At 29.0% G+C, this 19,971-nt stretch overlaps 3 protein-coding genes across 3 annotated transcripts; all 3 read right to left on the bottom strand.

Moving 5' to 3' along the window:
- Nucleotides 1–715: 715 nt before the first annotated feature.
- LOC122514650 lies at nt 716–8,419 on the bottom strand. The gene is made up of 14 exons (XM_043631586.1): nt 8,129–8,419; nt 7,539–7,868; nt 7,268–7,430; nt 6,963–7,171; nt 6,677–6,766; nt 6,343–6,506; nt 6,181–6,203; nt 3,214–3,562; nt 2,978–3,122; nt 2,372–2,698; nt 2,058–2,217; nt 1,753–1,961; nt 1,140–1,300; nt 716–1,058 (listed from the first exon to the last, which is right to left on the bottom strand). The coding sequence occupies exons 1-14, from the start codon at nt 8,417–8,419 to the stop codon at nt 716–718; spliced, it is 2,964 nt and encodes a 987-aa protein (XP_043487521.1).
- A 2,120-nt stretch (nt 8,420–10,539) lies between these two features.
- On the bottom strand, nt 10,540–15,833 carry LOC122514441 (glutamate receptor 2-like). The gene is made up of 8 exons (XM_043631282.1): nt 15,303–15,833; nt 14,547–15,034; nt 13,988–14,317; nt 13,732–13,906; nt 12,648–12,856; nt 12,488–12,577; nt 10,980–11,146; nt 10,540–10,889 (listed from the first exon to the last, which is right to left on the bottom strand). Exons 1-8 carry the CDS (start codon nt 15,616–15,618, stop codon nt 10,634–10,636), a joined length of 2,031 nt encoding a protein of 676 aa, XP_043487217.1. The 5' UTR covers nt 15,619–15,833; the 3' UTR covers nt 10,540–10,633.
- A 267-nt stretch (nt 15,834–16,100) lies between these two features.
- On the bottom strand, nt 16,101–19,932 carry LOC122514438 (glutamate receptor 1-like). Its single transcript, XM_043631273.1, has 8 exons — nt 19,572–19,932; nt 18,834–19,324; nt 18,149–18,478; nt 17,888–18,053; nt 17,575–17,783; nt 17,090–17,179; nt 16,637–16,800; nt 16,101–16,565 (listed from the first exon to the last, which is right to left on the bottom strand). The coding sequence occupies exons 1-8, from the start codon at nt 19,741–19,743 to the stop codon at nt 16,244–16,246; spliced, it is 1,944 nt and encodes a 647-aa protein (XP_043487208.1). The 5' UTR covers nt 19,744–19,932; the 3' UTR covers nt 16,101–16,243.
- Between the last annotated feature and the right edge of the window lie 39 nt (nt 19,933–19,971).

Here is a 19,971-nt window from a genome sequence, read left to right as displayed (position 1 = left end):
TCCTGACTTATTTTTCTTTTTTTTTTTCTTTTTTTACAAAACATAACGCAAACATTTTACATACTTCAGTCGCCATTTATTAATTTCCCAAGATAAGATAAGTATTAAATAAATAGATTCAACTGTGTGTGTGTGTGTGAAACACGATTGTTTGGTGCGTGAAAATATAATACATTAATACAATTTGTTATTATTATCATTATATTTTGATTTATATATTAGATTTCCTCGGTAAATTTAATTCGTTTTTTTTTTTTTACAAAAGCAAAATATAACGAAAATGCTGACTTCGATTTGTTATTTTTAATGTAATGCCAAACAAAATAGCTACTTGACAGATCGAAATACAATGGAGGTTTTAAATCACGTCTGAAGTGTCTGTTGTTAGAATGTTAAATAATTTTTAACGATAAGATTAAACTATCATTAAACGCGATTTAAATTACTTTCAGAACGATCGAATAATTTTTAGAACGTTAATAAATTGCAAATGTTAATGATTTATAAAAAGAGTGTGGGTCGATTGATTTTCTTCTCTTATACACGCATACCATACCTGGACATATATTTTTAATGGAATAAAATATGCATGCACAGTTAGCAAGCTTCACCTTCCTTTTTCTACATTAAACTTTTACAAAAAGTTAATTAAAAAATTATGAATAGATCGATATACCTTTTTTTTCTCAAAACCAATGATCGGTTTAAAATCGAATCATGGAAAATAACCAACGGATGATTCAAGCTCGTTCACCTTACGCGCTTTGTTCAACTTGTCGAAATAAAAATTCTTATCCATTCGCATGATCTTCTTCAATCTTATTTTGTAAAGTTCATCTTGTAATTTTGTAAATTCTTTTTGAATTTTACAAATATGATAAGACCTTTCTATGATTAAAATAATGATACCTAAAATGGTACCACCAATCAGTAATGCCAAAATCGGTGTGATGTCCCACAAAGTAACAGCAGTGTGAATAATTTTCGATAAATTAACTTGTACAACGAACATTCCTCTCAAACGATTCATTATACCGTTGTCTATGAATTTTTGCAAACTATAAAAAAGAATAAATTTATTCTATTTACGAATAATGATCGTCATTAATCATAAAAAAAAAAAAAAATAATGAACTTACTTATAATTGATGATACCCTTGAAAGGGCTACCCTTTGGCACAGTCATTGCCAGACTATCGGATCTACCAGTTTCTATAAAATTAACTTTACATGGTAGATAAAGATTTATTGCTTTTTTTACTTCTTCGGTTGCGTAGAACGCCACTTTCTCTGTACATACCTTTGGAAAAAATGAAAACGCTTGTATTAATACGAACAACTAAGTATAAATACCTTTTTCCGGATAAAACAGTTGTTACTTAAAGAAAGGCTTCTCAAAATGTCGATTACGACCCTACCGACCCTATATAGGGTCAACAAAATTTAGGGGATCGTCAAGTGGAAAAGTTCGAGAATCTCTGGTCTAGAGATATCACTATAATCACTATTCAAATAATTATTTACTGTTGATAATATTTTAGTGTTAAGATACCTCATGGAATCCTTGAGATAAAGTGGTTGGTAATTCTTTTTTCGGTTTCATTAAACTCATCATTTGGATGATGACTTCATCTTTGGAATTCTGAGTAAAATAATGTATGTGTGTGTGAGAATTTTGTTCATTATATTTAAGAAAATAAGTAAAAAAAAATAAAGAAACGTTGAATTGTATCTTATTCGTGATAAATTTACCGCGAAAAGGTCGTAATCAGCACTGTTGCCGAAAACAATCAAGTTGTAGGAACCATCGTTGGCGAAATCGTTGAGAGTGGAAAAAGGTAAACTGTCTGTGGTCACGGTCAAGAAACTAATTAAAGAAGCCGAGTAAGCAGCCGAGACTATTATGGCCGAGACGAAGATGGAGATGAAAGCCAGACGTAAAGAAGAGTCGGTGGGAAATTCTGAAAGCGTATAATAATACATTAAAACCATAATAATATAAGAACTCTCGCATATAGTTTATTTAGTTTTTGTTTCATCAACGCATATGTAGATACCTGATAATCCTTGCTGACAATAAATACCCCATACGTGTATATAATTTTCCGACAAGACAGATCCGGAGATGTAAAAACTTTTTGCCTTAATTATGGTCAATAAAATGGGCGTCGTCGTTATCATTAAAATTATTATTGCCCAAATTCCTGGACTAAATGTCTGGAAAAAAAATAAAATGTATATAATAACGCAATAAATTAAAAAAATTAAATTACAAATATCAATATGGCGACCAACGCATATATAAATAAATTATATTTCGTGATAAATTAATAATTAATATTATATGAATAATTTTTGGATGAAACTAAACCTTGAAATATGCGGACCAATTAATAACAGAACCAGGATTTTCTTTCATGTACAATCGATTACGCGAAAGTAAAAATGGCAAGGTGAATTCGACAGCTTCCTTTCTTTTAGTTGTCACTGTAAATTCAGCTACACCTAAATCAATTTCACCGGAAACCAATTGTCCGATCACTCCGTTCCAGGTTTCATTTTCTTTGTCCCAACTGCCATAAGCGTCAACAGGCTCTAACACCTCCATAGTAAAGTTTATCGTTTTGCTTAATTCCGTGACTATTACTCCTAGTAGCTTGGTCAGTTTATTATTTTTTGTCCCGATAAACGAGGAATCCTATTCGAAATGATTATTATGTTTATATATAAGGATCACTCATTCGACAAATCGATTAACTTTCCCTAAACAAAAAGTAGAGAATCTTTGATTTATTACTGAATATAAAAATTCAATAAACATTTATATATCATGTAGGGATTGAAAAATGTAAGTATTAAAAAGATAAGTATCGATCTAATGGTTTGATAATAAAATATAAAAAGAATTTTACAACTGGAGTTAATCGTTTTGAAATTCGTAATGTAAATTATTCTAGAATGTATAAATGAATTATACTTTGACCGTGCCAATGCGTAAAACTGTTCCAAAAAGGTTGCTTCTCCGACCGTAAAGGCTTTCATTGCTAAATGCGGAGAAATAATTTCCAGGTTTCCAAGTAGCAAAATTAGAAGTTATCGTGTTATTACCTTGTACGGAATACCTATCGTTCGATAAAAATAATTGCATCTACGTATAAAGTAAATTGCAAAATGCATTAAATATTATGACATTAAACATACGAAATAACCTACCATTCCTTTAATATCGTTTCGTTGTAGCAAAGAATTAACATCTCCGTATCGAAGTTTAGATTGAAAAAATTGCCAATTGGATTTAGACAAAATTCTTCCATCGGGTTACCTGGTGTCTCCATAAATAATACGAACCAAACGAACAAGGATATTTCGAGTTCCTTGCTGACCTTCGAGAATTCTTCGAAATTCTCCCACGTAGAAAGAAGTATAACGAACAATGGTTTTGACGTCGGATTATATTTTTTATTGTCCATGGCTAGATCCGTGAAATTGATACTGATAGATAGGATTCCTTGACGAGAGAGTTCACGTGACCATGTGTGGATCATAGTTGACATTTGCATGTCTATCGAACCATTACAAAATTCATTTATGGTTCCTATTTATTAAATCGATTTTTTTTTTTTCAAATATTTATAATCGAATATTCAAATAATTCATTTCAAATATGAACAAACAATATAAATTTATACCAAACCGTTTATTTGACCAGTTAACTGTTAACGTTGCATATGAGTCATTGTTAAAAGAAATTTTGTTTACACTATGACTCATATATGCGAAATTATACCACGTAATTATCTTTTTAAAATTAACTAATGCAGATGTGTGAGACATGTTAACATTGAAAAAAAAAACAAAGTATAACAAAATACTGTCAAAATAAATGTAAACTAAACCGTTAATTATTTAATCAAATATACTGCATTTTCACTTACTATCGGAATGACCACTCTTCACAAAAAACACACACGAGGTTTCGTAATGGGTGTATACCTGGGTGATAAGAAAAATATAATCATGAGTGGTCAAACTTAAACCAATGACAATGATACCAGTGAATGTGATATAAAAAACGCAATAAATTATAGGAGACATATTGGTCTCATGACTACTACAATTAAATCTGATTTCTTATTTTCTTTAACGCTGACACAATGTAATATAAGTAACAATAAGATTGAAAATAAAATGATATAATTTTTTCAATAAATATAAGAAGGAGTTCGAAAGGTGTCCGGTGTACTACGAACACGTGATTGAATTGAACGACTGAAAGGCGATTGTCGTTTTTCCACGCTCGTTTTTATCTTCTTCCGAAGATCTATATAAACATATACATACGTACAAATTCACGTATATACCGGGTGAGACATTTAAAACAAGTCATCTGAATAACTACATTACTATTGGTGGTATTTGATTTATTTCTTTTTGTAATAATAAATATATCACAGGATTTGATAGTAAATATAACAATGTTAATATATTATTTTATTTAAAAAGATAGAATTGACCTTATTCACTAACAAAAAAAATATCAACTAATGACTTACCGGTAGATTTACTTATTAGATTTAACCCTTTGCACTCGAGGCCTTTTTCGCTTGCGCGAACCAGCAACTCGAGACGATTTCGGCCAAATTAAGTAGACATTTTACAGGTACTTTAAAAACATTTATAAACAAACAAGCGTATAGAAATAATCAAATATCATCAGTTTGAGTGCAAAGGGGTAATAGTGACAGCGTTAAAAAGGAAAGAATGTTAGTTTTGATTTTATTTCCTTCGCACAAATTCTCAGGTATTGAAATAAATATCGTGAGAATTGGGTAACGCATTTTGTTCTATCAATTAATAAAAATTGTATTATTTAAGTGACCTATTTTAAATACCTCACCCTATATAAATATATATATATATATATATTTACACACACAAACACATATACATTTATATGCGTATGCGTGTTTCTATCCGAAGGTATTATACGGTCTTGTTCCTTGATCACCTACTTTCTATATTATGTGCTTTATATATGACTATCGTGTACGTATTTATGATATATATGTGTATTTATGTGTGTCCTGTGTGTCGAATGTATCAATGTAACATTTACGTTGGTCGTTGCATTTCTATCTAACGTAGAGATGAGCCAAAGATAAAAAAGAAAAAAAAGAAAAAAAAGAAAAAAAGAAAAATGAAAAGACGATAAAAAATAAAGGTTGCCTCTATCAGGAAAATTACGAACAAGCTGTGAATTATATTTCCATCATTTTCCACTGGCAAACACTATCATCACGAACGCCATTCACATCATTCCCACTATATTACATATGAAACATCGTTAATGTGTTGGCCTGACCGTCGTCGACCGCATAATATCAGACACATATGGGAAATGGGAAAAAAGTTTGAGAGAAATTGTTGAGAAAATTGTGTACAATTTCTTTCTTCTATAAGACGCATACCTACATGTGACAAGTGTCGGGTTTTTATTTTTTTTCCTACTACAAATGGGTTTTCGTTGGGTTCTTTGGTTCTCGAAGAATTGCATTTTTTATTCTCGTGTGTTTTTTTTTTTTTTTTTTTTCTTATATACGAGGGTGAATGAGGAAGGTGATGGAAAAAATTTCAAAATTATTTCTATTTATTTGGCAAGAGTATTTTGTATGCGAACATTTTGTTCAATAAAAAATAATCATTTGTCACTATTTTAAATGAATTCAGAATTTTATTTACAATTATTGATTGATGCATATTAATATTTTATTATAAATAATAACTACAAAAGTTTGTAAACATTCCGACCCAATGAAATTCAATATTTTCTTTTCAAAATTATTATCGTCACAGCCTACGAGAAATGTAACTTTTTTATCGAACATACATATAATATTTACGTAAATTTTGATTAGAAATTTCTCACGAGTTAATATTAAATAAAATATTTTCGTAATTTAAATTTCTTTCCTCCTCTCCCATTTTTGATTATAACATTCTTTCTTTTACTATACGCAAAATAACATTTTTCTACGATCAACATGCAAACACTTAAGACAATTCCTATTTCGAGAAACGATAAAATCGGTATAATGCTCCAAAATTTTAAACCATGTAAATCTAGTTTCTTGTTAAACGTTTTTTTAATTTGATAACTGTTTCTTATTCGTGTTATCATACCGTTTCTCATTATTTTAAATATACTGAAATAATGTAACACATTCGTTAATAATTTTATTTTATAATACAATTATTTCTTGAATTGTTACGTGCAATAAATTCTTTTAATATTAATTAATACATAGAAAATTCAGCTTTTCTTGATTTTTATTTATTACTTACTGATGATTTATCAAACTGAGAAATTGATTCTTTTTCGACCACATTAATGATACACTATCTATATGACCAAGATTAATGCGTACGATATTGCAAGGTATTTCAGGATCTAGAACGTTTCTTACTTCGGTTGACACGTACATCGCTACATTACGTTCATTACAAACCTGTAAACTCATTATTTTATTTTTTCAAATGATTTAATATTGGGTCGTTCAAAAAGTAATTTCATTTTTTCAATGTTAAACAAAAAAAAAATTTTCTGCGTAAAACGATATTACTTATCGTACAACCCGATAATTAATAAATACAATATATTTTGTTTATATATAATTACCTGAAAAAATCCTTCGAGATGAGTTAAGGGTAATTTTTCTTCGGGTTTCATGAAAGACATGATTTTCTTTGCCAACGGTCGTTTAGAATTCTATAAATGTTTATTAACAAATGAAAGTATCGATCACGTACGATCAATATTTACTGTCTTTATTTATATATTCATAAATATTTGGAAATAATAATACACAAAATGGTTTTAGTAAATTAAAAAAAAAAAAAATGAAATCTAAATAATATAAAAAAAATAAAAAATCCTTTTTTTTTTGTTTTATTAAATAACTTACAGCGAATACATCGTATTCCAAGCTGTCCTTAGGCGAAATTAATGTGTAAGTTCCATCTTTTACAAATTCCTCCATCGATAGGAATGGCAAACGACTGATAACGTTTGACAGAAAAGATATCAACGAAGCTGAGTAAGCTGACGAGATTATAAAAGCCGAAAGAAATAATGAAAAATATGCCAATCTTAAAGAGAACCTTTGAGGAAATTCTAAAAATAGATAAAAGACATTTATTTATACATTTTAAAGCACATCGAACTTAAAGCGAACGATATTTGAAGACACACTTTATTCTATAAATTTACCATCGAGTCCCTGTTGACAAAAAATACCCCAAATTTGAAGATAAGAATCCAAAAGCAATGACACGAAATTACGTTGATTGGCAATAATTTTCATGAACGCCAACAAAATTGGTATCGTCAAGATTAAAATGAGCAAAGATATCCAAATTTTGTAATTGAATGTCTAAAAGACAAAACAAAAAACATAAAAAATAACAAGAGCGAGAAATAATGTAAATGAAAATGAATTTCATGACATAAAAATAAATGTAAAGAAATATTGAATACATACTCGAAAATAATTGGACCATCCTACACTGGAAACATCAGGTTCCTTGATATACAACGAAGTAGATGAAAGAATGAACGGTAAAGTAAAATCAACAACTTCTGATCTGGATTTACTCATGGACACGAAAGATATTGTAAATTGTGCACGATTGGCAATCAATTCACCTACCGCACCGTTCCACGAATTATACTTAGCGTTCCATCTACCATTCGACGAAGATTCATTGACAATAACGAAAGAAAAGTTAACTAATCTGGTAAGCTCTAATAATATTTTACCACAGGAACCAGTCAGTGTACCATTTTTGTCCATATTGATGAAAGGATTGCTCTGAAATATTGACACGAAATTTTCATTGAAATGTTAACAAATATATATTTAGAAAAAAAAACAATTCTATTTAAATATAAATTATATTAATTTATAATCTTTTTCTCTCGAGGCCTTTTTGATGCAATTATTTAAAAATTCTTTGACGAATTTGTATTTCTGTAAGAGAAATTGTTCTAAAAATAAATATACAATGTTGATTGGAAATTTTCTAACGGAATAAAAATTTGCTTTTGAAAAAGTTGAAAATATTTGCTTACCAGCACGATAACAGCTGGAATGACTAAACCTTCCAAACTGTTTCTCCTTTCGTATAAACTAAGTTCAGTTAAAAGCATTAATGTTCCATCAGATTCCCACTCAGCCAATTCGAATACTTTAGTTTGATTAGTTCTCAGAGAATACCACTCCCGCATGATCTTGTCTTTTGGACAAGAGACCAGCATCTCGGTGTTGAAGAGAAGATTGAAGGGATTACCTTTTGGTATAGGACAATAATCCTTTTGATTGTATCCTGGTAAAAATATGACGTACCAGTAGGCTGAGGACATGTCGAAGTTTCGAGTATTCTTGGAAAATTTTATAATCGATTCATTGTCCGATAAGAATACTACAAAAAGAGGACGTACAATTCGATTCTCGTAATAGGATATTTCTCGCATGTTCGATATTTCTGTCCCGAGTGCCATAAATCCTTCGCGGGACAACTCGCGAATCCAACGATGAATTAATCGGCTAAATTCTAAATCTAAGAAAAATATTATTATTATTATTTTTAATTATAGTATTATATTATAATGTAGCATTTTCCAAAATTTATTCTCAAAAAGAATTAAATTTTAATGCAAGATGTTTAATAAATTAAATAATAAATAATAAATAAATATATTGAAATTATATATATTAAATTCAAATATTGTATCAAATTGTTATTGTTGTAAATAATAAATTTTCTTTTTTCAATCAAACAGTGCAAAATAAATGCAAGTTATTTATGAAAATTATAATTTTTTATATCCACCAGACATTTTCATCTGTACATTTTTTGTCATTCATATAAAATAGATGAAACATTTCAAACTCTAATATACGTTTTGTGATTATTTTGATTAAAATAGTTAGATTTAATACGTACCTTCTGACTTAGTATGAAGATAGAATAAAAACACGCTCGAAGTTTTATAAAATTTGCATACGTTTATTATGACCGAAATATAGTTCGTATGGTGATCATTGGTGATTTCTGTTTTAACAAATTCAAGTACGAGCACGACGATGATAACATTTTTCCACTGTAACATATTTCTTATTTTCTCTTCACAAATTTACAACATTAAAAACACCAAATTTTCCGGATACGAATAAATTTCGATGAATTCGAATGAACGGGATGACAGATATGATCTAATTGGTACTTAACCATTTACGAGAGAAAAAAAAACTGTCCGTTCTAATAGAATACAACGAAGTGTGGGTTGAGTTTGATTGAAAAGTTGAATCGATCATCAAATGAAAAAACGTGTTGAGCAAGAAATAAGGGCGCGAACAAGGACGAACACTACGAACGACTAAGTTTCCAACTACGAGTAGAAGTAATTTTACCTGCACTGCAGGTATAGCCCAACAAACAGACTCGGATGCACTCAAACATAATTCGATTAGATCTTTTAACATTTTTTAAATCCATTGTCATTTCATTATTTCGCTTATCAGATAAATAGAAACCTTTTTCATGATTATTGTAAGTTCATCATATAAAATGGTATCAATATCAAAAATATGATTATTCCAAATTATAAATGCGTTACATAAAGTAAAATAATATAGTTTATTTTTTAATCATATCCATCCCTATTACAACGTCAATCATAAAAGGATATGCGGAACAATTTACAAATTGCATGCGCATGCGTTCTAATGGAACATTTGATGATTGCGACAGATAAAAAATAATTGTCTTTCTCCCTTTCTCTTTCTTATACTTTTTATTTCTGTCTAATAACTCTCTCTTTGTATGCGAAATAATTTGGAATTTGATATCTCTCTTAATCTTTATTTTTATATACTGAAAGAGCCAACAACTATCTTTGTTTTCAATAAAAAAAAAAATTATGTTTAAAGAAAAAGTTATATTTTATAAAATAAACATTTTTTATACTTTAAACATTAAATTACAATGTTAGATTGTAAGATTATAATATTGTAAAGAAACAAATAGATGAATAAAAATGGACAATTTAACTGATAAATGATAGTAATTATTGACTCACTTGGTATACCGGCAATTTTTATCTTCGATTTTCTAACGACGTATGTACTTTCATGTTACTTTAGATTCTCTCATTTGTAAAGATCGCAAATATTTAGATTAAAAATCGTTCTGAAGTAACGATGTATTTCTGCCATTTTCCTGTCGACTTTAATCATAAGCATTACATGTCAACCTTGATTGTAACTGCTAATACAAATTGAAGAGGAACACTCGACTCGATTATTACGAGAAATACAATTTTATTCAATAGAATTTGTTTTCTTTTTTCTTTTTCTCTCGAACATTTCTTTATGCATTTATTTTAAAATTCTTCGTCAATTTAATGCAATGCCGAAATTTTGTAATAAGTTATATTTAATTAAATACTTAAATATTTGTTTTATAATTATAACTCCTACATTATTTAATTTGGTCAAGTTTATTTTAATATTATTTAAATAATTATCTTAGACAATTTTTTTTGAACAAAGTGGTCTTTATGATTTTCAGTCGATTAGATTTTGTTCACAATTTCATCTATCTTTTTCTTCACACGTGCGTTTCTTCTTTTGTAAAGAAATATTTTCCTTAACAATAATTCTATTAATAATATAGTAATGCTTATAATAAAACCAATTTTTAAAAGATCAAAAATAGGATTCACCGAGTGCAAGGAAACGCTTTTATACGTTAAACCATGAAAGTTAGATTTCTTCTTGTTTTTTTTTATGAGACGATCGATGACACCGTTGTACAAAAAATGTCTTAAACTGTCAATGAAAAAATATACTAATTAAACTTTTATATATCCGTCAGTAATTTTGGTTATAAAAAAAAAGAAACAAAATTCGTTTACTTACTGATGATTTATCAAATCGATGAATGGATTATTTTTAGTCAAGATCATCGACAATGTAATTATTCGTCCACCGTTTATTCTAATCAAGTTACATAACGAATGATTTCGTACCGACAATCTTATATCCACGCTTGTATAAAATGTAACTCTTTGTTTGCTTTTACAAACCTACAATCATTTTCACATTTTAAAAAACTAGGTCATTTGTAACGTTATCATTCATTTTTCCAATGGAAAATAAAAAAGTATTTTTCTATTTCATATTTAAAATCAAACGCGTTTTAAAAGACCGTGACCTTTGTACAATTTTGCAAATATATTTGATATAAGTCAAGATTGATAATGGTTTCTACTATTTTTTATATTATTGTAAGGTAAAAGACCCAATGGTGGAACGAGACCCAGTACCGGAACGATTTCAGGATTATTATATTATATCTTATTGAATATGATATGGAATTTTAAGAATTTTTATTTTTTCGAAATTTTAATGGTTTGGGCATGAAATGGAATATAAGTAAAACTTATAAGTTCATCGCTAATATTAAAAAAAAAATAAAAATTGTAGGACCAAACTTAGTTCGATGACTTAACTCAATTCCTTAAGGAATTTGCTAAGAAAGCAGTCCGTAGTCTTAAGCTCGTAAAAAATGTAAAAAGCAACTTTTTCATAAGTTTTTTTTTTTTATGTGTGCCCAGAGGTATTTAGAATTCACAGTCTTAAGTGTTAATATGAAAAAAATTCATTAAAATTATTAATTTTTGCTGTTCGTCTATCGGTAGACTCGAAATTGGCCCGACCCCATACCGGAACAGTCTGCCATGTTTACTCTGCCGCCTGACATATGCAGTGTATTTTGTTAAAGAGCAAGGTGAATAGTGCAATAAAGAAACTATTTGTGATTGAATAAGTAATACAGTAAGTACGTTAGGTATAACAATATCATCAAATGTGCATAAACTTCAGTTTTGAAAATAAAAACAAATTTTTGTATTTAATATTTTGCTCTAAAACTAATTTATAAAGTTTAGCTTTAAAATCTTGTGTTTATATTTATTATCAAGTTGAAAATATATTATTTTTTATGAAACATTATTTAATTCAAGAGTATTTTATGCTATAAAAAAATATTCGTCGTTAAATTTATATATTAATCATTTTTTGCATTTGGAGAAACTTTTATCATTCACTGTTCCGGTATTGGGCCAATCATATTCCGCTATTAGGGCTAGTCATTTTTAGCGTTCCGGTACTAGGTCTTTTAAGCTGCTTCGAAAAACATTTTTTTTAATTATTAAACTTTGGATAAGCTTATTTTCAATTCTTATCGTACAGCCGAATGTTTGTTCTAAACTATTAATTAAAATTTATTCATTCTACGGGCTGAATAAATATTTCTTAAATAATATTAACTGTCACATGCCCTTAGTCGTTCCGCTATTGGGTCTTTTACCTTATTTGAAAAATAAAATTTTGTAGATTTTGCATCATAGATAAAAAATATTTACCAATAGAAGGGCTTCCAAAGCTGTGGTTGGTAACTCATCTTCCTTTCTCATGATTTTCATAATCTTTTTCGATGTTGAATCATTGGCATACTATGAATAAAAGTATAAAAGTTTAACGATAATCTATTTCGAGGTTTATATTTTGTTTAATAATACTTACAGCAAACGTATCGTAATCCGACGCACCCCTATAAACTGCAAGCTGATAAGTCCCATCCTCGACGAGTTCTTCGAGTGTTCGGAAAGGTAAAGAATGAATGCTATTTGTTATAAATGATACTAATGTTCCTGAATATGCAGTGAAAACTACAAATGCGGATAAGAAGGTTGAAAAGTATGCCAATCTTAAAGACAGTCGATAAGAAAATCCTAAAAAAGAAAAAAGAATTCAATTTTGATATTTTTCATATAAGTATGAATTATTTTTAATAAATTAGGTTTATGTTTTAAGAAATTTATGTCAATGCTTTTTGTGATATAAATTATTTTTAATTATATTTATTAATAAAATGAAGGACAAAATAGTTGTTTTAAGGGGGAGGGGGTATTTCATTTTTTTTTTTCGATTTTTTGAAAATTTTTGAAGTGAAAGTATCAGATTTCAGGAATATTTTGTGAAAATTTTAAGTCGATCCGAGAAAAATTGACGGAGATACAGCATTTTTAGTATGAATTTTGAAATTTCTCGATGATTTTTTTTTTTTTTTAATTTTAAGTATTTTTTATAGGGGCTCAAATGTTGATTTTTTGGTCGAAAATCGGGTTTTTGACTTTAGAATGCCACCAAAAATCCAAAAATGAAAAAAAAATTTTGTTCTCGACAGGGCTATCTAGATAAATTTATAAACTAACAGAATCGTTTGGATTTTTTTGGTTTCGATAATTCAGTCTTGAGTTCTGATGACCACCGCAAAATGCGTTTTTTCCGCGCGCGCCTGACAAAAGTTGCTGCCATTGGCTCAAATCTTTATATTTTTTCACGAAAATTTCACAGAATATTCTTGAAATGTGACTTGACAATACCCCATTAGAATAATATCCTTTATATTAACCGTTCGTTTCTTTAATAAAAATTCATAAAAATATGCCATTTTTCGACTGAATTAACTCTACCCCCCCCCCCTTAAGAAAAGAAATAAAATTTAGATGATTTATAGTCACGATAATTATAGTACAGCTATGTTACCATTTAACTTATTTTTATAATAATTTGAAAATTTCTTATATATGAAAAATGTACAAACCATCAAGACCCTGTTGGCAAAAGATACCCCAAAATTCAAGATAATTTTCTAAAACCATAGAAATAATCCGATAAATATTACGTTCCTGAATGTCATTCATTTTCAAGACACTCACAAGTGATGGTGCCGTTGATATGATTACTATAATAAAAATCCAAATTTTTGAATCGAATACCTTAAAAAAAGAAAATGATCAAACGTATAATTGAATATTTTTGTCGGGAATTAATATGAAATAAATATTAACGATACTAACTTTAAAATAACCGGTCCATTTGACATTATCATAAAGTGGGTCCTTTATATAAAAACACATATGACTAACTAAAACGGGTAAAATATAATCAACGACATCGAGCCTGCTATTTGTTAATGAAAATTCACCAATTGCAATGTCGGCTCGACCAGCTGCTATTTCACCAACCGCACCAGTCCAAATTTGATTGTCGTCGTCCCATCTTCCGTATTCTTTAACAAATTCTACGATGTTCAATGTGAAATTAGCAGCTTGACCTAGTTCGGTTATTACATCTCCGAATAATCCACGCAAGGAACCATTTTTTTCTACCTCAATGTACGGACTATCCTACATTTAATATTTAAAAAATAAAAACATTAAAAATACACAAATTAATAATAAATCATTATTGTTAAATACACACGTAGAAAATCAAAATTTAAGCATTCAGAGATTAATACGAATAAAATGAATTATTCTCGTAATAAATGTAAATGCCCCTTTTGAAACTGCAAAACTTTCTACGCGTAAGTTTGAATAAAATTCATATATGTAGACTTTTTCTTTTTCTTCCTACCTCGACGATAACTGTCCTGAGTTCCAATCCATCCATGTTTTTCCTTCTATGATACATTGTCAGGTTGGTTAAAAATTTAAATGCACCATCAGGTTTCAATATAGCCAAATCAAAAGTCTCAATTTCAGTGTTTTTCAAGGAATACCATTCTCGTATGACACTGTCTGGGGGACAGGTGACTAACATTTCGGTGTTGAAACGAATGTTGAACAAATTTGTCGATCTTTCTTGACAATAATTTTGATGATAATTTCCTGGTAAGAAGATAACGTACCAAGCAGGAAATGACATGTTGAAGATGCGAGATACTTTTGAAAATTCTGCTACTGATTGATCATCGATCAAGATGACAACGAACAATGGTTTTTGTATTCTGTATAAGTAGCATAACGTTTTTGACATATTCGAGAGGTGTATATTGATAAAAGAAATTTTTTCTCGAGATAACAAACGTGCCCAGGTTTGTACCATGGTATTAAATTTTAAATCTGAAAATATTGGTGAATTATTGTGTAAGAATAAAATATTTTGCATTGCAAAAATTTCGTCTCAAAAGTTAATTCAATTATTGGAAGACAATACTTTTATATTTCTATATTATATTTTTGAATATCGTATTATGCACAAACTATTCGTGCATCCTAATATATTTAATTGAATTATTTTGTTTAAATTATTTTAATTATATATTTATAATTTAATTAAAAATTTCTGGACAATCAAATATGTGTTAACGAATGATTAAATCGTACGTACCTCCGATGTAAGCAGCAGTGTATAAGAGAAATACGGAAGATGTTTTATAAAAATGACATATCTCGATAACGTTAGAGACATAATTTTCCGCGAGAAATCTATCCGATGAAAATGTCCGGGAGTTGAAGAAACACATGACGTAGGATAAGAAAAATAAATATGTGAATAAGAAAACTAACAAACTTGACATGTTAAACTTTGACCTGGTTCGAAGCACACTGTGTACGATGTTGTAAATGAAATGTATTTTCAAACTATGGGAATGAATGGGAAGAAATTTCTCTGGTCTAATGGTTGGAATGAACAGGAGGTTCATAAATTAAACGTGGAAAAAAGTCTAACGATAATAAATGATATTTTATCAAGATTATTTCTAATCTTTGTCAATATGTTTAACCTTTCTGCCATATTTCTGATGGCAAGATGCGAATTCTCTCATAAATTTACATACACGTTGATACACATAGCGATTACTATCATGGGAAATTTGACACGTTGCGCTGCGATCGAAATTTTACTCGTTCCAAATAAGAAAATTACTTTTATTAAAAAACTCGACGATACGAGATTCGATTTATAAATAAATAATATACTAAATGTAATTTCTCTTTTTTTCTTTTTCTCTTTCTCTTTTTTGCCCCGACTATAAAATAATGGATATAATATACTTCGTAGAAGAATAAAACATTTCTAAACTTTGAAAGAATTCAAATATGTGTGGGTGTGTTCGACTAACGAAGAAAAAAAACTACGTCATAAGTATACATGTTTAAGGTTATAATAATAAAAAAATATTTATATATATTCTTCTTCAATTTAATGTTGTGCTTAAATATGCAAAAGCTTAGATCTGTCTGAGCGTGTTTAGATTCCATTACAAAATTGCAATTAAAATAGTATATGTAATTTGAATAAGAAAAAATTGAACATTAGTATATTCGTTAATATCGAACTTGCGCAAATTTGCGATTAGAATAGTATTGTGGAAATTGAATATTATTTTTCCTTTGTAAGTAAAATCCTGACGATTTGATCGATGGAATGTGATCCACCGTCAACGATTTCTTTCTGTTATACGCAAAAATACATTTTTCTAGGATTAGAATAAGAACACTCAAAACAACACCGATTAGGATGAACAGAATGAGTAATAAAACGCTGTTTATGTGAACCGGTTTTGGATAAGGCACAAAATTGAAATTCTTTTTAAATGTCGTATCTTTCAAACGATTCATCATTCCATTGTTGACAAATTTCTGCAACCTGCAATAAAAGTGTGCCTTAACTACGTAGAATAAATGAATATTAATATTATTTATTATTAAGTTATTTACTTAAAATTAATAACCTCGGTGAATGGATTATACTTTGACAAAACAATAGCTAAATTTTCTATCCGTCCAGTTGGAATGGCAACAACGCTGCACGGTATTTCAGAATTTATGATCTCCTTTCTTGATATCGACGTGTACATTGCTAGATTTTTATTTTTACAGATCTGTAAGTTAATAATAAATATTATTATATAATATAATTAACGTGTATTATTAATGTATAAATAAAAATTATTTCTGTAGGATTCGTGAAAAAATTGGGCCGTTGAACTGACTGACCGGGACTCGAAAACCCGGGTTTTCCGCTTTCCGAGCGACTGCTCTTTAACCATTGAGCTATCCAGGGCTCACCGTCCAATCTTCTCACGAACGCCTATTTAAGTTTGGCTTGGAAGTGCTCGCATCCCACATTTCTTTTTATATTTTTGTATTTATAATAACATTTCATCGTACCATCCGAAATGCTTCTTCCGTTGTTTTCGGCAATTTGTCTTCATCTATCATCAACTTTTTTAATTTCTGCATTATCGGATCTTTTGAGTCCTGCAAAGAAAAATATTCTATTAGAAAAAATTAGAATAAATGACGAGATAAAATTTGTTTTATTCAAAGATTCGGTTATGATAGTAATTTGTTCATGCAATAATAGTTAACGACTGATATTTTCCTACAATATAATTTTTCATTTGATTACTATGGCAATAATATTTTTGTTAAATTTCATTTCTTTTTGTTATCGTGCATCTTGTATTAACTCGTTTTAAAAATGAATCACAAATTAACCAAAGAAGAGCGAGTTTTTTTGTTGCAAACAATATTTGTGGTGGAAACATTAATAAAAGCACAGAATTTTTGGGAGAAAACGAATTTTATTTAGCCCTTTATTAAATCAAATATTAGAAAATAAAATTGATTGATAGAATAATTAGCATACTCACTGTGAACAGATTATAATCGGAAGAAGCATGATAAACAGCTAATTGATAAGTACCGTCTTCAGCAAATGCTTCTAACGAATGAAAAGGTACGCTTTGCATATTAGAAGTTAGAAAACTAATCAAAGCTGCAGAATAAGCATTCAATAAGACGACAGCCAAAATCAATATAGAAAAATATGTTATTCTTAACGACGAATTATCGGGAAAATCTAAAACAAATATAAAATGTATTATTAAAAAAGACAAGTCGCCTTCCCCCCCCCACTCCTAAAAAAAATAAAGAAATTAGAATTAAAACAATATTGTATACAACCAGCGAGTCCTTGTTGACAAATTATTCCCCAAATCTCGAGAAAATTATCTGATAACAAATTTACGACGCAACTATCTGTTTCATTTTGTTTTTTTATAAAAACCAATACGATCGTTGTAACAATTAATATTCCAAGCACAGTAATCCAAAGTGTAGAAGTAAATGTCTGAAAAAAAAAAAACCCAAACAAAAAGTAGTAATTATTAAATTACCAAGATTTAAAATGTCAAACTAAATAATGTCGATTATAAATTATCGTACTAAAAAATACGATGACCATTTAATAACGAATCTTTTTGGCTTTTGTATGAAAAGACAATTTTTGGATACTAAAAAAGGAATAGTAAAGGAAACGACGTTCAATCTCGAACTGGTCATAGTAAAATCAGAAAGTGCGATATCAGCACGTTTACTACACAATTCATCGATAGCACCAGAGCAAGTGTTCAATTTTGGATCCCACAATCCATTATTAGATACTTGCGAGACGATGTCAAAAGTAAAATTCAGAGATAAAGAAAGTTCTCTTATTATTTTACTGACTACACCATCCAATTGGCCATCCTTATTAACGCTTACAAATTTATTATCCTAAAAAAAAGAAACAAAAATATATGTTCAATGGTTCAAGGATACATCATAAAAGAAAATGAATGAAGAATAATTTGTATTTTTTAGTAAATTTGAATAAACCGCTTGTACAGAAAATGAGATAACTCAATGATAGAAGATTTTACTTAAGTTAACTTAAATTACACTTATACCCCCCTCCCTCCCTCCCTCCCTTCCTGATTTACACAGAAGATCTGTTCTTCAAAATAACGTGTAAATCTAAATTATCGCGTAAATAAAGTAACGTGTTAACTGGGAGACAGTTGTACAACATGGCAATGAGATCAATTGGCAATATTGTAATAATAAATATTTATAGTATACAAAAATTTACCTTAACGACAACAGCTTTTATGTTTAAACCATGTAAATTATTTTTCTTTTCTTCGTACTGAGGATCAGAAATTTGATCATAAATTCCTTTATTCACGTTCCACTTTGCTAAATCAATGATCTCCGTACGATTATTATTAAACGAATACCATTTTCTTAAAATATTTTCCTTACCGCAACGTACCAACATTTCCGAATTGTATCTCAAATGAAACATATTACCGGGCGGATTCCGACAATAATCGAAACCATAACCGTTGTAAATAAAAATAACTAACCACGCGCCAAACGACATGTCATATGTACTAGCTGCCAAAGAAAATTCATTAATCGCACTGTAATTGGAAATAATCGCGATGTAATGCGGTCTTTCGATTCGTTTAACGTAATACGTTGATTCGTGCATATCGGAAAAGTAAAAATTTGTCGTCGTATAACCTTCGAGAGAAAGTGCACGAGTCCATTTAAAAACCATCGTTGTCATTTCTATTTCTAAAAGAAAAATTTCGAAAAAATCAAATTCAAAAGAAATTATCAAATAAATTCAATGAAAAATTCAATGTCCCGGTAATTATGCTACTGGCCTAAATCCAAAAATAAGAAAAATATATGAGTTTTATGATCAATTTTATATTAAAGTGATTTATTATATTATAAAATAAATCATTGAATAAATTTGTATAATATTTTGTCATAATTACCAGCACCAATGAAAAATAAATGAAAAATATCTTCCTACCTTTGACTGCCTGAGCATATAAAAAAATGACCGATTTCGTGGTGTAAAGTTTGCAAACTGCAATGATTAAAGAAACGTATTCGTCACCGATAGAAAGAAGTTCGTACGATTTAACAATCTTTGGTAGTAAAAAAATAATCAAAAATATCGTTAATCGAACAATAAATATCATTTTGTTTTGAAAAGAGATTAGTATGAAAATTGTTACACGACGAGGAAAGAAGATCGAACGAGACTAAAGTTTTGAAACTCTTCAAAGTATTATAGTTATTTCGAATAATGCAATCATCGCGTAGATCTGATTGCACGCAACGTAAGTGTATATATGTGTTTGAATATTCTTTCAAAGAAAATAATTGAATATCTGCTGGCATACATTTATAATCGATCGATTAATAAA

This window comes from Polistes fuscatus, unplaced genomic scaffold (genome assembly GCF_010416935.1).
Source record: "Polistes fuscatus isolate 324 unplaced genomic scaffold, CU_Pfus_HIC Scaffold15, whole genome shotgun sequence".
Classification (NCBI taxonomy): Eukaryota; Metazoa; Arthropoda; class Insecta; order Hymenoptera; family Vespidae; genus Polistes; species Polistes fuscatus.
This window is presented reverse-complemented; position numbering and strand designations above follow the sequence as displayed.